This window comes from Poromitra crassiceps (assembly GCF_964638095.1).
Source record: "Poromitra crassiceps genome assembly, chromosome: 18".
NCBI lineage: Eukaryota > Metazoa > Chordata > Actinopteri > Beryciformes > Melamphaidae > Poromitra > Poromitra crassiceps.
Window position 1 is genome coordinate 12,240,466 of NC_139636.1, and position 19,490 is coordinate 12,259,955.

General features: G+C 44.1%; 1 protein-coding gene across 1 annotated transcript; it reads left to right on the forward strand.

Annotated features, from left to right (window-relative positions):
• Nucleotides 1-335: 335 nt before the first annotated feature.
• LOC310792937 (D(4) dopamine receptor-like) lies at nt 336-17,546 on the forward strand (the record flags this gene model as incomplete). Its single annotated transcript, XM_083654699.1, has 5 exons — nt 336-575; nt 5,886-5,998; nt 12,164-12,639; nt 12,769-12,861; nt 17,326-17,546. The coding sequence occupies 5 exons, from the start codon at nt 336-338 to the stop codon at nt 17,544-17,546; spliced, it is 1,143 nt and encodes a 380-aa protein (XP_083510825.1).
• Nucleotides 17,547-19,490: the final 1,944 nt, after the last annotated feature.

Consider the following 19,490-nt stretch of genomic DNA (forward strand, 5'->3'; position numbering starts at 1 on the left):
GTGTGATAGGCTACTGGACAAAATGCCTTCTCAAAAGGATGAGTGACTTGGCAGCGAATTGGTATATATCTATTTTATGAATTCATGATTTTAATGTGTGCTCTATGCCATAACTTAGGCTAACATTGTCAAAACAACGTCATTTTACGCGGAGAGCCGTGCGTAAAAGGCGCACCAAAGTTGCCAACTTGTGTGTGGTCGCCCTGAACCACGAAACGACATGGCTAGCAGAGTCCACCCTGGCCACCAGCTTGAGACGATGCCTACATGACCCCCCCTGCCAAGTCCAGCTGCTTTGGCTCAGACAGTTGCGGGGCTTGAGGGAGAGCGCAGAGATGCCGGCGGCCAACCTGACGGTGCCTGGCGGAGCCCCGGGCCCCGGCGGGCATAACGTGCCGGCGCTGGTGTTCGGCGTGCTGCTGATCGTCGTGATCGCGGGCGGGAACCTGCTGGTGTGTCTGAGCGTGTACACCGAGAAGGCGCTGAAGACCACCACCAACTACTTCATCGTCAGCCTGGCCGTGTCCGACCTCATGCTCGCTGTGCTGGTGCTGCCGCTGTTCGTCTACTCTGAGGTGAGTCTGGAGACGAGATCGTCTCTATACTAGTCACCATAGGAAATGTAGGAAGCATTGATTCTCAAGGTGGGGTCCTTGAGGGGCCATGGGGTCCAGCAAATCAATAAATTGTTCAACTTCCCTTATTTCATTCAATTTCAAGTTCACACAATTAGAAAATAATTTTCATCCTACAGTACTTTGTTATCTCTATCTACCTACAACAGATATGCTAGTCATGGAATTCTGGAGAAAAACAACAGAAATATTCTCGTTTTTGTGTCGGAGATACAAAATCTCATCAAATGGGGGTGGCTCTAATGTGGACTAAATGAGGGTCCTTGATATGAAAAGTGTGAGATCACACAGCGCAGCTATTCTCAACCTTTTTCATATCAAGGACTTTTGTCTCAGACAATATCAGAGTGTATTTGTTTGTATTGTTTGTATTGCATTGTCCAGAATTCCATGACTGCTGTAGGTAGACAGATATATGATGATCAGAACAGTCATTCGTCTACATTCTTTGTTCACTTCTTATGAAATAATGGTGAAGTTTAACACCATGTTGGGGACCCCACTGGAACCCCCTCAAGGACCCCTGGTGGTCCCCGTTGAGAACCACTGAGGGAGCCTATATTTTCCCCCAAATCAAATTAATTGATTCAGAGGATTGAACAAAGTGCTTTAAAGATCAATAAAAGACAAAAAATAGCTCTGACTGTAGATGCTGACCAAGCACTTGTGAAATGTTTGTTAATATTCCTTATATTTCCAGCACTGCTTAATCAGCAGTCAATTAGCTTTGTCTGTAAAGAACCACAGAGCTCTGGCTGTATGTTGAAGCAGTGACTCAACCGTCTTTATACAAGGGCCACTAATTTAGTCCACATCAGAGCCACGGAACACCATTCGATGAGATGTTGTCTCTCAGACCCAAATCTGAGAATATATTTGATAATTATTTCCCCCCCAGAATTCCATGTCTGTATTGTAGAGAGATAACAGATCAGAACATTCATTCTTCTATATGCTCTGTGTTCACTTCTTATAAATGAAATAATGGTGAAGTTTAACACCATGCTGGGGACCCCCTGGAACCCCCTCAAGGAACCCTGGTGGTGTCTGGACCCCACGATGAGAACCACAGGTTGTCGGTTCAATCCCCGGGACCGGCAGGATAAATCTGGCTGGGGAAGGTGAACAAGCAGCACTTTCTCGTCCCTCATTACCACCACTGAGCTGCCTTTGCCTCCTGAAGAAGAGAGCATTGCTCTCAGTGAGACTCCCCCATATAAAAAAACAAAGAACATTTCTTATTGACAGCAGCAGTCAGGGGAGCGGCCGCACACCCATGCACGCGCGCACATGCGCGTGTGCACACACACACACACACGCACACACTGTGTACACACACACACACACACACTGAAGTCCGGTTCTTGCTTCAGGCAACGCTAGACGTGCAGGAGCTGCAGACGTCCATACCTCTGTGTTCATGTCTCTGGTGCAAGAAACTCCATCCACATCTCCAACAAGGAAGAAAAAAACATCAGAATCAGTCAGGACCCCTCGACATCACTTTTAAACAACCTGGGAAGCCCTTTTTCATCATTTTTGGATGCCACCTTTTTAGTCTTTTTTCAACACCACAAGACCGTAGCCAACAACTTGTGTTATCATTATGGTTAGACAACTCAAACAACTTGGATAAGGTTAGAGAAGAAAGGTTAGGGTTTAGTCATAGTTAAATAAGAAAAAATTTGAATAACAATTTTAATGTACACTTGAAATGTACTTTGAAAACGCTGGGGATCGAACCCCGGTCGGCGGCATCAAAGCCAAACGTATATATGGTCATCCGCCACCGTGGCCACAACGCCCTTACTGGCCACCATTTTATTTCATTGTCACACTCCTGTTTCAGATGTGGTGGGAGTTCTATAGAAGTCTATTGGACTACCCTGCACGTTGTGGGAGTTCTATAGAAGTCTATTGCACTGCCCTGCATGTTGTGGGAGTTCTATAGAAGTCTATTGCACTACCCTGCATGTTGTGGGAGTTCTATAGAAGTCTATTGGACTAACCTGCACGTTGTGGGAGTTCTATAGAAGTCTATTGGACTACCCTGCACGTTGTGGGAGTTCTATAGAAGTCTATTGGACTACCCTGCATGTTGTGGGAGTTCTTTAGAAGTCTATTGGACTAACCTGCATGTTGTGGGAGTTCTATAGAAGTCTATTGCACTACCCTGCACGTTTTGGGAGTTCTATAGAAGTCTATTGGACTACCCTGCACGTTTTGGGAGTTCTATAGAAGTCTATTCGACTACCCTGCACGTTGTGGGCAGAGGTGTAGTGCTATCTGGAGAAGTGGGGGAACGCACCTATATGGCGAACACCCCCCCACACGCGCAGGTCCCAACAACCCCCACGCACACACGCACACACACACTGACACACACCACTTAGTTGCACACTGCAGACTGCTGACATTTCCAGCTCTGAAACTAAAAAAGACATAGTCCAGCCTCAGCGAGCAAATAGGCACGGCAGAGCAGAGTCAGTTATCACAAACAGCTAAACAATCTCTCAACAAGTCTCAAGCATCCATCACACAAGTTGCACAATGCATAATTGATCATCATTTGTCACGGCGGCCGGCATTTTTAGTAAATAACTTACCATTTTGTGGCAAATTCTGATGCAAATTGCAATGGGCTGATTAATGCGAATCTTTGATTCAACCACGTTGAAATGAAATTAAGGGGCCGTGTGCCTGCCTGGTGCCTTTTAACGCTTTTAACATTGTTTCTTCATATGATTGTAAACGTACCTTTTTAGCAGCTGGTCCGAAAAATGAAAAGATGTTTGACTGCCTTTCATCTTTACTTGTTACATCTAGTGAGGTACTGGGAGAAAAAAAATATTTTGATGGTGAAAAACCACTAGCTAGTTAAGGTGGAATGTTTCCTTCTTCCTTCAAGCCACGAGTTGATGCCGTGTGAATCATTCAGCCCACCTTAAATATAGGAACTTTGCCCAGTTTCACTCGTTTTATTGGCTCCACACGCACGCACGCACACACACGCGCACACACATGGGCACACACACACACACACACACACACACACACACACACACACACACACACACACACACACACACACACACACACACACACACACACACATCTATATACAGTATATACACAAAACACCCATTGGAGAAGTGTGGGAACGCCATACATTCCTATAAGAATAAAAGTCTATTGGACCAACCTGCATGTTGTGGGAGTTCTATAGAAGTCTATTGGACTAACCTGCATGTTGTGGGAGTTCTATAGAAGTCTATTGGACTAACCTGCATGTTGGGGGAGTTCAATAGAAGTCTATTGGACTAACCTGCATGTTGTGGGAGTTCTATAGAAGTCTATTGGACTAACCTGCATGTTGTGGGAGTTCTATTAATCTATTGGACTAACCTGCATGTTGGGGGAGTTCTATAGAAGTCTATTGGACTAACCTGCATGTTGTGGGAGTTCTATTAATCTATTGGACTAACCTGCATGTTGGGGGAGTTCTATAGAAGTCTATTGGACTAACCTGCATGTTGTGGGAGTTCTATAGAAGTCTATTGGACTACCCTGCATGTTGAACAATGAGGAAAATAGGGTACCCAACGTGTTAGAAAGTGACCCCAAGGGGTGACCAAATGTCACAATGAGTTGGGAGTGACGGGCTGCAGAAAGCGTAGCAGGCAGCAGCAGGACTCCAGACGGCTCAGCTTTAATTGGCTGTATCTTGTTAGTTATACAGAGGCAGCAATCTGTTGGTGGCCCTCGCTGAAGGCCTGCTGTAAACCTTGTTACACCATAGCCTAAGGGGACATTGCTTTAGACCAGTGGTTCTCAAACTTTTTGGGGATTTAGTCTCCCTTTCCCTGATTTCTGAATCCAACATTTTGCTCACAAAACGGCAAGAGAAAACTACAGCCATGGGCAAGGCCGCGCAGCGGGATCATAGCGAGATCATAGGACCCCAGACAGAGTCAAATTTCTTGGGTGATCCCCTCATTTTGTACATGATTTTCTCTAGGTTAAGAAACATCATCAGGTCTTTTAGCCACAGAGATGCATTAGGGTGGGAGGCTGATTTCCACTCCAATAATATTCTTCTCCGTGCTATTAGAGAAGCAAATGCAATGATATCCAATGATGTTTTCCTAATTGTTTGAGGTCCTGGTAGTGTTCCGAAAATGGCTATTTCTGCACAAGGGGTTAACACTATGTTTAAAGCCTTGGCGAGATGGTTAAGAATAACTGTCCAGTAGTCTTGAAGACAAGGGCAGGACCAAAACATATGTGTCATGTTTGCAGGTGACAAGTGACATCTGTTGCAAGCATCTATGACATTTGGATATTTTGGAGAGCTTGGACTTAGTAAAATAAATAGGGTGAAGAACCTTGAATTGAATAAGATTGAGCCTCGAACAAGATGTAATGTTATTCACTCGGGCTATTGCATCATCCCAATCAGAGTCATCTATAGGGTCACCAAGCTCGCTTTCCCAATCTGTTTTTATTTTATCCAGAGAGGCTTCCGTAAGCTGGGATATTAAAGAGTATATTTTTGAGACTATGCCTTTTTGATTCGGATGTATGTCTAAGATAGAATCAATTACTGAATCAGGAGGAATGTTGGGAAAGGAAGGGTTATTTAATTTGGTGAAATTGTGAATTTGAAAATAACGGAATAGATGAAATCTTGGGATGTTGAATTTTTCACGAAGATTGCTGAAGCTACAAAAAACCTATATTATTTTTATTATTTAATTGGATTTAGGTGGTTCAAGGTGGACTGCAATAAATTAATAGTAAGGAAATAAAGAAGAAAGGAAACAAGGAGAATCAGTTTGAAACAGAAGTCCTTATTCCTCAGATGTTCCATACATAAAAGTATTTCTAGAAGTCTATAAATTCAGTTTGAAATGCAAATGTTCCTTTTTCTGCTATGTGCAAATGACAAATGATAAATTGTATGAATATGATTGCTTTTAGGAGAAACACAGCTATTTCATTATGTTATGTTAATAATGCAGCAGGGTATTCTAATGGTTATAGAGACAGATATTGTTTTTTATTAGTAAAAAAAGATCAGATAGATCGGAGCCATAAAAGGTTGAGAAACAGATTGTGCCGGTGGGAACAGTAAACTTCTCATAACACTGTTCTCTGATGGAGGATTGTTCACTTTGTTTTTTCCATTATAATGAAAATACATGTAGGGTACACATGTCAGATTGGCTGACTGTTCCTCTGTGCTGTCAGTTCCAGGACGGCGTGTGGACCCTCAACATGACCGTGTGCGACGGCCTGATGACCATGGACGTGATGCTGTGCACGGCCTCCATCTTCAACCTGTGCGCCATCAGCATCGACAGGTCGCCACTCGCTCCCCCGTCCCCACTGACCCCTAAACATAAGCAGGATTTTGTTTGTCCATGAAAATGTAGCCCACACTTTGCCAGCTAGTCTGTTGCAATGCCTTGCGCTGGATTTGAGAAGTGATCTCTGCAATATCAAAGATTGTTTGGAGAAAGCCGTTCTGACTCAGGTGCAGCCCAATAAACCCTCGATACATCTCATTGCCATGAGACCGTATGGACCCATTTCACAGAACCCTTTTGAGGTACGGTAGTTAAAGCAGGAAGTACAGCAGCTGTACGCTATTTCCATTACTTATGCTTCCATGCGGTTTAGGCGTTCCAGTGCCAGGTGCACTCATTAATGCTAATGATTACACCTGCGTTATTTCCTGCTTTACCGCCTCAAAAGATTGCTGTGAAATGAGCCTATAGCCAACAACTTGCAGGACACGCAGGCAGGAGACAGATCATCATGCAGCAATGAGCAAAATGATTTACTGAAGGTAGCAGAACAAAACAAGGTACAGGAGACACACTAACAAAAGGCAATATGACTCGACAACGGTTACAAACAGACTGAGACAAGAGATAGACAAGAAGGCAATGAAGAACATGAGGGGCAGCTGGGGAGGTAGGAACACAGGGGAGAAACATGGATAACTGACAGAGATGGGCAGTATTTTAAATACATGTATTTAAAATACGTATTTCAAATACATTTGTGTATTTTGTCATTTGTATTTGGCTGGACCGAGAAAAATAAGATGTAATTTGTATCAAAATACATTCAGATCTTGTATTTTATGTATTTTAAATACATAAAATACATTTTATTTCATTTTATTCTCAAATGGACACATTTTAAACATTGACACAAGGTTTAAACTGTGGAATAAAAAAAAACGCAATGTGAGATGTCACTTCTACTCCGCCTGATTGGCTTACCCTCAGAACAATCTCAACCACAAATCAGAGGCAGAGTAGGGTGGTAACCTGAAGCCTCATGTTGGTGGAAATTCCCCCAGAGATAAAGTACTAAATGTGACGATTAGATATTGCATGCTAAGGCAAACACTGCCCTTTCTGCAAATGAAAGTGTTGTAGTGGAAAAACCCTGTTGAATGTGCCAGACAAGATGGAAGCGTAGAAACACGTCAATGTCTTTTGAAAGTGAGCTTTTAATAAATCAGCTGATTGAGTAATTCACAAAGCACTAACAGTGTGCTCTCAATGAAGTACTGACACAATGTGCGTTTCAACATCTGCTTATATCAAGACGCAACACCTTAACCACACCGTCTTCACTGAGACAAGACGACGCAACACCTTGACCACACCAGGCCTGAAATGAACGTCCATATCACTTCAGAGAAATTGTATTGCGACATCAGCATCGACTCCATTTTCCTATTACACTTAACATTTTTCTGTTACAGTGTTTACTGCATGCAAACCAGTGTATCATATTAGAGAGACACAGCTAACGCTAATTCAACAAAACAAAGCAAAACAACAACAATAACAAAAGGATGTTTGGTTCTGACCTTGAGCGGGGTGCATGACCATGAGTCCCCCTGACCCTCTGATTAAAGCTGTGATGAACCCGACAGAGTGCCACATTACAGCAGGCTGATAGAGTAGAAGTCTAATGCTACAGCCTGATGCCTGAATGATTATAAGTCTGTTGATTTAACTGTCATGAAGGTGTTTGAGCGACTGGTCTGTAACCATTTATCCTCTGTTGAAATAGACAGGAAGTCTAACTCAAACAGGACAGGAAGTCTGACTAGTACTGAAGCCTCGTGTTTGTGGAAATTCCCCCAGAGATAAAGTACTAAATGTGATGGTTAGATAAGCCTATTGCATGCTAAGACAAACACTGCCCTATCTGCAAGTCAAACTGTTTACTGCATGCAAGCCATCATATTAGAGAGACACAACTAATATTAAAACAACACCTCCGTGCCCAATTCAGCTCTACAAAATGGATAAATATACTGTTACAAAGCTGACAACCTCCCTGTTTCCATACATTAGCCACTGGATTCAGTTCCCCTCACCATGAATGCCATACTGCGGCACCATGGTTACATGTTCCTGAAAAGTAACCTTTTGTGGTGGATCAAATAATGTTGCTGTATTTCTATGCGTGCAGCGTGTTAAATAAAGACTAGGCTATATGTGACAATTTACTGACATGGTGGATGTGAAGTTGTTTATAGGGGACCTACTATCATAACATAACATTCATAACAGATCTCATATCTATGGCTAAACATGGTCAAAGCTCCAAAACGTGAGGTTACTGTAACATGTAGAAATGCTAGTACTCAAGAGCCCTCACAGAAAGCAATTAACAGCTGAAGTGAAGGAGAAATAAGTTCTGCTGAAAAACAACTGAAATGGAAGAACTGTAGTGTGTTAGACTCTAACACAGTTAGAGGGTACACAAAGGAGAATACTGCCACAGAGGACTAAAGAGATGATTTACCATCTAAAGAAACCAGACAATTTCACAATTGAGAAGCTGGAATCAGAGAATTAGGACATTCTTCCTTAAAGAAATGGCTCAAAATGATTAATAGATAATCAAAATAGGAAATTAATGTAATATTTGGCAATGAATCGATTGACTAATTGTTGCAGTTCTTTATCAGTTTTTATAAAATGTATTTTCATGTATTTTCAAAATACAAAATACGTATTTGTATTTCAAATACATTTTTCAGACCAGTATTTTGTATTTGTATTGTGATACATTTTTTGAGCAAGTATTTGTAATTTGTATCAAAATACTTTTTGATGTATTTTCGCCCATCTCTGATAACTGATTGGTCAGGTAGGAACACAGGGGAGAAACAGGGAGAACTGATTGGTCAGAGGATTAACTCAGAGCAGGGCAGAGCTAACAAGGAAACATTGAGCGCAGGTGACCGTGTGGAGGGAAGGAGCACAGGAAAAAACAAGACTAAACTAAAATTTGAGTTCAAGACAAACATGTGTTACGTACGATTATGGTTAGGCAACTAAAGCATCTTGTTTAAAATGTAATAAGAAAAAGTTTAAATGTAGCCTAATTGGACCCACTAGGAATGGACCTGCAGTCGTCTGCATCGAAGGCAAACGTACACGGCCATTCGCCACCCTGACTACAACGCCCTTACTGGCCAGTGGCCACCCGTTTTTATCTCATTGTCACACTTCCGTGGTATCGATTTCAGACGTTGTGGGAGTTCTATAGAAGTCTACTGGACTACTCTGCACGTTGACTGATGAAAAAGGGGTACCCAGTGTGTTATGAAGGGGTACCCAGTGTGTTATGAAGGGGTACCCAGTGTGTTATGAAGGGGTACCCAGTGTGTTATGAAGGGGTACTCAGGGTGTTAAGAAGTGACGCCAAGGGGTTGTGACCAAACGTCCGTATGTGAGGAGTTAGGATAGAGAACTGGGTTGGTAAACCCTTGATAGCTGAAAGCTCATTCTTGGAAGAATTATCGAGTAAATTCTCTGTAGTCCGCGCATGGAAAAGGTCAAAGTGCAGCCATAACTCCTCTCTGACACCACCACAAAACCAGCGCTATAATATCAGCTGGGTAGGTTAGACAAAAACAGTCCCTTGATCGAATAGACCTTAAAGAGCATGGTGCAGGTTAGAGACCACATTGCATTAATATGTGGAAGGTGTATAATGGGATTTGGGTGATTTAAAAAAAATCACAAATAGCTGCATTTAGACTAGTTTTTGTAACCTGCAGGGGGCACTGTTCCATTTCATGGAACTCCCTCTTGTGATGTCATAGGGATGTCTGTGGGGAAGGTTTTTGGAACCAGATGATGACTTCCGCCGCTGGGCACCCTGGGGTGAGGACCCCTTCACGTTGCTCAGGAGGGATGAGGAGCGGAGGAACATGAGACGAGGCGCAACAGCCAACATTGAGGAGGTGTGAGAAACACTGGAAACTTGAAAGAAGAATAAGAAGAAGAAGAACCAGGTCTAGAGTGAGACCATCCAACTGTGAGAGCAGCAATGTGCCGCAAGGCATCCAGTCTGCCGGAAAGCCATTAGAAGAAGAAGAAGAAGCAGGGCGCGCACACCAGTCGGTGTGGTACATTGACAGAGATGAAGGAATGGCTGCTTGATCAGGGTGTGACGTCAGGCGGCTCGATGATGCCGCCTGTGGAGGAGACCTGGACAAACTGAGGTTCCTGCTGCAGAGAGACGTGCTGAGACCTGCTGCAGAGAGACCTACTGAGGCCTGCTGCAGAGAGACCTGCTGCAGAGAGACCTGCTGCAGAGAGACCTGCTGCAGAGACACCACTTCAGAAGGCGGATCAATGAGAGGATTGTGGGGTTGGACGAACACCCCTCTAGGATCACACCAGCCGCAACAACCGCACCTTAAAACAAGTGTGGGCCAGGGGCGTAAAGTGGGGGGGCGGCCCCCTTGCTCAGATCACGCATATTTTTGAACTCAGCCTTCATTTATACCGCGCTTCCAAAATCTGTCCACAGACAGACAGACTGACAGACAGACAGACAGACAGACAGACAGACAGACAGACAGACAGACATATAAACACCTGGCAAAGTACTCAAAACCGCTTCTGTGGTAATTCCTGCTACAAAGGTGTCTCCAGGACCACATTTTGCCATGATTACACACACACACACACACACACACACACACACACACGTCACACACACACACATACACACGTCACACACACACGTCTCAGACTCACAAGGTGAAAATAATACCAGCCACACGCTATCGCGGCTGGTAAAAATGTAGCTGTGGGTTTTCAACAGGCGCTCCTCTCCCAGCACGCCGGCCGGCTTCGCCATCGCAGGCTCAAGAGTCTGCTCTGATTGGGAAACATGACGATGCTCCAGCAGATGACCTTGTATCTTTTCTCCTGTAAGAGCACTATCTCCAAAAGAAGACAAATAAGACAAGACAGCGCAAAGTCCAAACCACGATGTGTCTGCCATGAACTGCCAGAATGGCCCTGGGGCCATTCGTTTGGTCGAATTTGATTATCCTCTTTCATTGCTTGAAGTTGAAGGATGAAACTGTGACCTGAATTTCTAGAGCCTGTCCCGAAATATGATGTCTTGAGTACAGAAAATATTACTCAGAGAAAAATTTATGTATTGGAGGTATTTTGTACCAATGGTTATGATGCAAACCTTTCAGAGGTTTTAAAACTAGGCTGCAGCAGTGGAGGCACTATATGAAATCAATGCAATGTAACAAACAAACTGCATGGTCAGTAAGCAAATCCTATACGTCTCAGTATACCAAAATCATGTTCATCAAAATGCTCAGTGCAACTTCTATGACCTAAGATTGAAATTTGACATTGAAAATCAGGGTCTCTTTCTGCATTTCTGTACCATTTTCCCAATGGACTGGATTGAGTTAGGTCAAGCTTATTTATATACTGTAGCCCTTTGTCACCAGCATGTCTCAGAGGACTTTACAGAGAATGAGCCGAGCTAGATCGAACATAATCAATGGTGAACAAAAAGATATAGGACAATAGTGAAAAGCACAACATAGACAAGAATTTTAGCAAGACACAATCTACCTATTCTACAGCCTAACCCAGAGGTTCTCAAATGTTTTTCAGGCGAGGACCACCAGACCACCAGAATAATAGATTTCTGAAATTGTATGTTTATATATGCAAATGATGCATTATCCACTTAAATATGCACTAATCTGCATACATTTCCAGTACAGAAATCGGAACATTGGATAAAACAAGGTTCAAAATTCGTGGTTCATTTTGTTTCCATATTAGAGCGAGAGAGAGAGAGAGAGAGAGAAGGAAGATTTTTACAGAGGGAATTTTGAATATCTCTTTTTATCCCTGAATAAATCAGAAAATACTGTCAACAACACCCTCACCAACACTAATTTAAAAAAAATCTATTTCCGCCATGTTTTTAGGAATAAAATGTGATATAAATCAGGCTATGAATGATATATAAACAAACCCCTGTGTAAAAGAAAACACCTTCAGAATATACTGTAGATAGGAATAAAACTGGAAAGTTTGGTGTATGTAAGTGCTACTGGAGTGGAGATTTCTGGCTCCAAGTATGAGAAAGGGAAAATGTCATTTTTGCCATGTCTCGCCTTAAAAAAAAACACCGTCTGTATCCCGTTGCAGGTTCATCGCCGTGTCCATCCCCCTCAACTACAACCGGAAGCACGTGGACCAGCGGCAGGTGGTGCTGCTGTCGGCCACCTGGGTCCTGGCGCTGGCCGTGGCCTCGCCCGTCATGTTCGGCATCAACGCCGTGCCCGGTCGCGACCCCCGCGAGTGCAAGCTGGAGAACCAGGACTACGTCCTCTACTCCTCAGTCTGCTCCTTCTTCATCCCCTGCCCCATCATGCTGCTGCTCTACTGCGCCATGTTCCGGGGCCTGCGGCGCTGGGAGGAGGGCCGCAAAGCCAAGCTGAGGAGCAGCATCCAGGCCTGCCGGAAGTTCCAGGAGGCCACGGCCGCCTGCTCACTGCCGCCCATCTTAGCCACGCTGCCTCCCCCAATGCCGCCCGTCTTAGAGCGAGAGGTGACGGACAACACGGCGGAGGAAGGGAGACGCTGCCCGTTGCCCGACAGCCCGTATCCCCCCTCGTCGCAGTGTAAGGACAGCTCATATCCCCCCTCGCCGCAGTGTAAGGACAGCCCGTACCCACCCTCGCCGCAGTGTAAGGACAGCCCGTATCCCCCCTCACCGCAGTGTAAGGACGTGCGCTCGCTGTCCTTCGCAGACGTCAAGTACGACCCCGACCCTCACAAGAAGAAGAGGGCGAAGATCAACAGCCGAGAGAGGAAGGCCATGAAGGTGCTTCCTGTCGTAGTGGGTGAGTTCTTTAGCTCGCTCCTCAACCATGTCGTCATTAAAGGAATAGTTCGTCCAAAAAAATGAAAATTCTGTCGTCATCATCAACTCACCCTCACTAGCGTTATAGCCTTCCCCGTGTGACCGGTGGAGGCTAGCTGCGCAGCAATTACGCAGCATCGCAAGTTCAGCCATTAATCATCCCTATAATTACCCCGCCCCTAATTAAGAAATCTGGCCCGGTTAGGTCACGGGCAGGGGTGCTCTTTACACTTCCTGAAAGATCCGGCGCGGTCGCACGTAAAATGGCATAGCTGTGACCGAACACAATTTCCACTCCCTCACTCACTCACTCACTTATGGTTCTGATACCCATTGGAGCACACAATCACTGGTCTTTAGTCAGGCCTCGCTCACAGAGTTGGCATGCAGCCTCTCCTCTATCTCCCCAGAGGGTTTTCATAGTCCACTTCCCTGGCTGATTCCAACTCTGCCCAGCTGTGCTCCTCCACTCAGGTGTCTTCCATCAGTAGCTAGCTAGCGTATGGAGCTCTCCATGGTGCTCATCCTGTGTTGAGTCATTTTGGCCACTAATTGGCCATTTTCCCCCATTTAGTTTAGTCGGCCCTAATTACCTCTGCCGCGCTGCGCATCGGAGATCTGTTAGCCTGTCGGGCTGTTATTTTCCAATAATGATCCCTTACGCAATAATCACTAATTAGACTCACCCTCACAGCTTCACAAGCTCTCCATCTCTGTCTGTTTTTAAACGGTTTACATTCTAGTGAGCCAATGGCATCGCTAGATTTGTGTCTCAGAAATAAACAAAATTCTGCCAGTCAGACTTTGTTGTCCCTGAACTGTTATTTATTTCATCGTGGTCGTATCGCATCGACGATGCTTCAGACCGCTGAGGTCCTGCCTGTCACTCCAATCTGTCCCCAAATTCCACGGATCCCACCAATGGAGGCCGCCGCAATAAAACAGCAATTATCAATCAAAACTGTGACGCATGCAGACAAACCCACTGGCAGTTTGAGGTACTGCTGCCTGCATACATCAGCCTGTGACCTCCAGCAAAACACACCAAAACACACTCACTGACACGGTTTCGGCTAGTTGGAGCTCATATACGATTCGATACGCGATATGTGTGAAAAAGCTCAATAGAGTGATGCAGGAATGAGTCCTAAAGGAAATTAGTTAGCATGGGTTCCCTTGTCTCGAAGTCAATGGATTTTTTTTTTAATGGGGTTTTGGTAGGATGACTGAAATGAGCTCTGTGGCAAACAAAAGTTTATGATACTTGCAACAAGTTTTGTTCAGCAAGATAATCCTCATAAATGAACACCACTTTTATGATTTTTGAAGCGTAAATGCGATTACCAGATTATTTTCTCACAATTGCATTTATGCTTCAAAAATCATACAAGTGGTGTTCATTTGTGAGGATTATCTTGCTGAACAAAGCTTGGATCATAAACTTTTGTTTGCCACAGTTTATTTTCTGCAAAAATCCAATGGAGAAATCCCATTGGCTTTTTGTCGAGCGATGGAACCCAGGGTGATGCTAACTTCCTGGTTGGCCTACAAAAAAGCAGGAAGTAAAGCAGGTATAATCAATACCATTAATAATGGTTCCATCCATTCCATTTAGGTGCTCCAGTGCCAGGGCCCTTGGTGATGTTATCGATTACACCTGCTTTACCTCCTGCTTTAGCACCTAAAAATGGTTGCTGTGAACTGGGTCTATTATGGTTTTGGCGGGCATCGATCTGGAGTCAGCGAGGCTACATATGGTTGCAGGGGGGAAACCCTCTGACGTTAACCCTCACGGAGAGGAGAGGACGGCCTATTAATACATCTCAATGTGGTCCTCACGGCCTATTAATAGATCTCAATGTGGTCCTCATGCGTAGATGTGGTACCCTTTAGCCCACTTTGGCTAATCTCCCAGGTCCTTAATCTTAAATCCACTCATTACGCACGACTCTGCCCGGCAGTGGCTGTCAGGCTCGGGGGTTGCACTGATCACTCTCTCTCTCACTGTGGCTGGTCCTACATGTGATGCTGGCAGGGAGTGATCGAGATTGAGCCAAAATAAAATCTCTATTGGCATTTATTCTCAAGAAACTCTTTAGGTTACAGCCAGAGCCATGTAAGAAGAGTTGTGACATCTCCATTCACTCCAATGGACCAGTGTTTTACTCTCAAGAGTTCCAGGAAGTAAGCTCCTGGATTAAGCAGCCCTGTCGAGTTGCAGCAAAATAAACAGTTTGTGTTGTACTCTGAAAGTTTTTTTTTCTTTAATCAAATTGTACATTATCAGCTTTATTTTAGCATGCAAAAGTAGCGCGAGACCCATTCCTGGCTGTTCATTGGCTAATGAGTCTTGCATTTTGGTCCTCTGCTGACGCCACTAGGACACTAGTTACAGGCTGCTAATTGCGGTGCAACTAGCTTGTAATTGGGGTGGTAATTACAGGTACAATTCTGTAGTTACAGTGTAACAAAACAAGAAAAGGTATGGCACAACTATTTTCATATTTAATGCATACTTAAATAATAATAGCTAAACAAATGTATTGGTGCTTTTTCCCTTATGGAGAAAATACAAGGTGCGTGAGCTGTGAAATAAAGCAATGGAAACAAAGGTGAATTACAACTGGTCTTAAAGTCCCTGCAAACCAAAAATAAATAGTGTTTTGAGTATGTCACGCCACAGAAAAATGTGTTATAACCACCTGGCCATATTTGAACGATTTAAAAATGTCACCAAGAATATCAAATTAGGTTTCAGAATCACACACAAAACATAAGCAGTATTCGATGCTCTGAAACTCTGGACGTGTCTGCTGAAGTGCCCCCAGTGCCCAGAATTTGCTTTACTTTAATTATCTCTCTTTATTAGCACCTCATAATTACAAACTAGTTACACTGTAATTAGCGGGCTGTAATCTTAAAGCATTACCAAACTTTCAAAATTCAGTATTCAGTATGCAGGAGTTGATTTAACTACTTTGAAGGAAACCTTTCAGATATGTGTTAAAAGCCATAATACTCTTGAGGACGTCGCTTATGATGACAGTGATGCAGCTGAGGCTGAAAGAGTGAATTTATGACTGTGAAGAGTTTTGAGTAAAAGCATTGAAGTGGGACAGAGAGCACAGCACAGCTTCAGCCTGAAGGCAGAAATAACTTTAAATAATTTCATTGCTTGAATTAAACTTCAATGGGAAGAGTTACCGTACTTGCCAAACTTGAATGTCAAAGGGCTTAAAGCAGAGAATATAATTCTGATCCTGAAAAGTCCCAGAGAGAGCGATGAAGGGGGGGGGGGGTGTATGGGGTAGCTAGTAGCACACTGTACCATTGTACCATTCAATTCTTTATTTCTCTATAAAACTACTGGCAGACTCTCATAGCCTTCAATGCAGAGACTGGACTCTCAGGAAAGTTAACAGTAAAACACTGTTTCTCTTTTTTCCAAATGACTAACAAAACTCTATAATCATAAACACAAATAAATAACCAAATAACAATTTACTTTGCTCTGTACGTCATTTCAATTTAAAAAAGGCTTTCGCATTCACGCTCTCAAAATGATGTTTCTCAGCCAAACATGAACCAAAATCTTGTTCATAAACTGGAGCGCTGATCAACAAAATCAATTCCCCGTGCAGCTCAGTGACAGCAAGGCACTAACAGGGGCAGTGATGCCCCTCCCCCTCATTTGCATACACCTATACATGTCACATGATTACATCCGACACAGTTCTATCAGTTTCATAAATGATGGCTACATCCCAATGACTTGGAATGAACGTGTGCCGACACACACGTGCACATCTGTATGCATGTGACTCTTCAGACTAGCTCCTTGCTATTTCCAATACAGACTGTATTGTTATGAATAATAACAGTTATGTCACTTCCCCTGATAAGAGCTGACAAATCCTAGGAACTGTAATAAACAGCCACTTTACCCAAATCAAGTCTTGGGGATGTTTTTTCTGCTTCGCTGTGCAGAAAGAATTGAGCTGGTAACAGCTTGGAGGAGCTGAAGGTTATGGGGATGAGCAGAGAGGGAGCTGCTACAGATTTGATTTGGATCATAAATGAAATGCCAATTAATCATTGAATAGAAAATGGTCATTTTTCGCACTCAATTAATCGTTTTAGTCATTTATCAAGTAACCATACCAAACATTTTCTGGTTACTTCACGAATGCTAAAATGTGCTGCTTCTCTCCGTTTCATATGATTTAAAATGCTTTGAGGTGTTTTGGCTGCTGGTGGAAGCAATTTTAAGAATCATTTTGGGCTCTGGGAACAAAGTTTGTCATTATTTTTTACATCACACTACGTGATCAATTGGGGGGCGATGGATAATGCAAATAGTCATTAGTTGCAGCCCTCGTCTTTGGTCAGATTTGACAGTGCTTGTTGTTTTAAAGTCTCTAATACCTTCCGTCTGCTTCCCCAGGTGCCTTCCTGTTCTGCTGGACTCCGTTCTTCGTGGTGCACACCCTGCGGGGGCGCTGCCAGGCCTGCCACATCCCACCCAGCCTGATGAGCGTGGTCACGTGGCTGGGCTACGTCAACAGCGCCCTCAACCCCGTCATCTACACCATCTTCAACACAGAGTTTAGGAACTTCTTCAAAAAATTCCTAAAAATTCCAACACAGCTGCTGCACCTAGGCTAGCCTGCCTGCCATGCCGAGCACCAAAAGCCAGGCGACGCTGCCTGAGTGGACCATTTTCAAGAAGCACAAAGACTGCAAAGGACGCTAATATGTCGACACGGTACATTTATTGTCCTTAGTCTGTATATCTGGTCATTGTAAATATTCTTGACTCTTTTTTTACATTTGTTTATCCTGTCAATTTGTGCTTGTGATTTATTTGATTGTGACAGCCATGTTTGTTTCTGCCTCTGGGCCACATATGCCAGTTCCATGTTTCTGCCTCTGGGCCACATGTCAGTTCCATGTTTCTGCCTCTGGGCCACATGTCAGTTCCATGTTTCTGCCTCTGGGCCACATGCCAGTTCCATGTTTCTGCCTCTGGGCCACATGCCAGTTCCATGTTTCTGCCTCTGGGGGGCCACATGCCAGTTCCATGTTTCTTGGGGGAAAGCTCTGCTGTGAGAAATTACATTAGTTTCCATGCACATGCAAGCTGTGGCCACTAGTACCAGCAACGCATCTACATCAGAGGGTAGAAGTAGTTTAATTTGTACATTTTCTTTTCAGAATAAACATTTTTCAACAAAACTGGGATTACTACAATATGTATGCTGGGGGGGGGGGGGGGGGGGGGGTGACCACTGCCAATTGACTTTTCAATCTTATGGGCCACTGGCCCAGCGCCGCAGTAAGAATATAGCAGTGACTCAGCCTACCTAAAGTCAGGGATGGCCAAGCCACTTTCTGGTAGAGAACACAGGGGTGAGTTAGTGATTTACCGTGTGCAATAAACCTCAAGGCCACATGATATATTATACAGTGTCCAGCAGATGCAAAGGTGCCTGCGTGTATGTGAAGGTCATTTAGTCTGTATGTTAAACTTGCTATTCACACAGTTCTTTTCATGCCTGACTTTGACCTAAGGAGAATCACGTTATCCTCCACCATAAATTGTGTTCAGAGCCTCTGGAGCTGAATGTCTCTGGGATCATCGCCTCCACAAATTGTGTGAAGGGCGTGACGGGATGGAGCGGTTCCTCTTGGTGTCCTGATATTAAATATGATTAGAGGACGAAAGGAAAGGAAAGATGAGGAGACATAAGACTCTCAGGAGCTTTGAGTGTCATATTTCATCAGAATCAAAGGAGCAGAAAACTTGGACAGACTGCCAAAAGTTTAACCTGCTCCCCGTGGTCTACAGAGCAGACTAGTGAATCTGACAGTCTCAAGCTCCCCCTAAGAATCACATGGTCAACTGCAAACACACTGTCTCGACACCGCTATGCTAAAGCTGCTCTGTGCTTGACAAGACAGAAAGGTATGGGGGGGGGGGGGGGGGATTGACATCCTACAACGTCAAGGCCCATGTTATACATCCACATAACGTAACTGACTCCAGCATGCTGGTCTGATCCATTGAAGACAGGTGTGATTTATCCAGAGGAAAAACATTTTGGAAATGAAAATAAGCCTCAGAAAAGAGATGAAATGCTGCTTTGTCTCTGCTAACTTTGCCTTTGGTGCTACTAGTGCCCGTGAATACACCATCGTCGAGTCAGTGAAGCGTGCAACGCATTGATGGATGATTCCCCCCTTAAGAGCGATGCAGGGAATCTACAGCCGTTTTCTCAGGTCATAGGGCTCCATATTCAAAAAGAACTGCATATTTCTACTGCACGGGTGTCCCATTTTAATAAATCATCATATTCACAGCCCTTCAGCTGTCACTCTAAAGCAGCAGACATCTTGGTGCCATTGGGATTTCTATGCAGCAAGATAAAAATGTCATGTCTGAAAGATTCCATTGGGAGTCAGTCTAACAATGAGCCAGTCCTGCCCGTGTGAGCGCGCTCAGTTCTCCCCTGCTTACTGCAGAAATAGGCTCTGTGCACAAGTGATTAGACAAACTTCCGGTTGCAGTCAAATCGGCTCGCCCGCTTCCGCTTTAGCCCGGTCACTGTG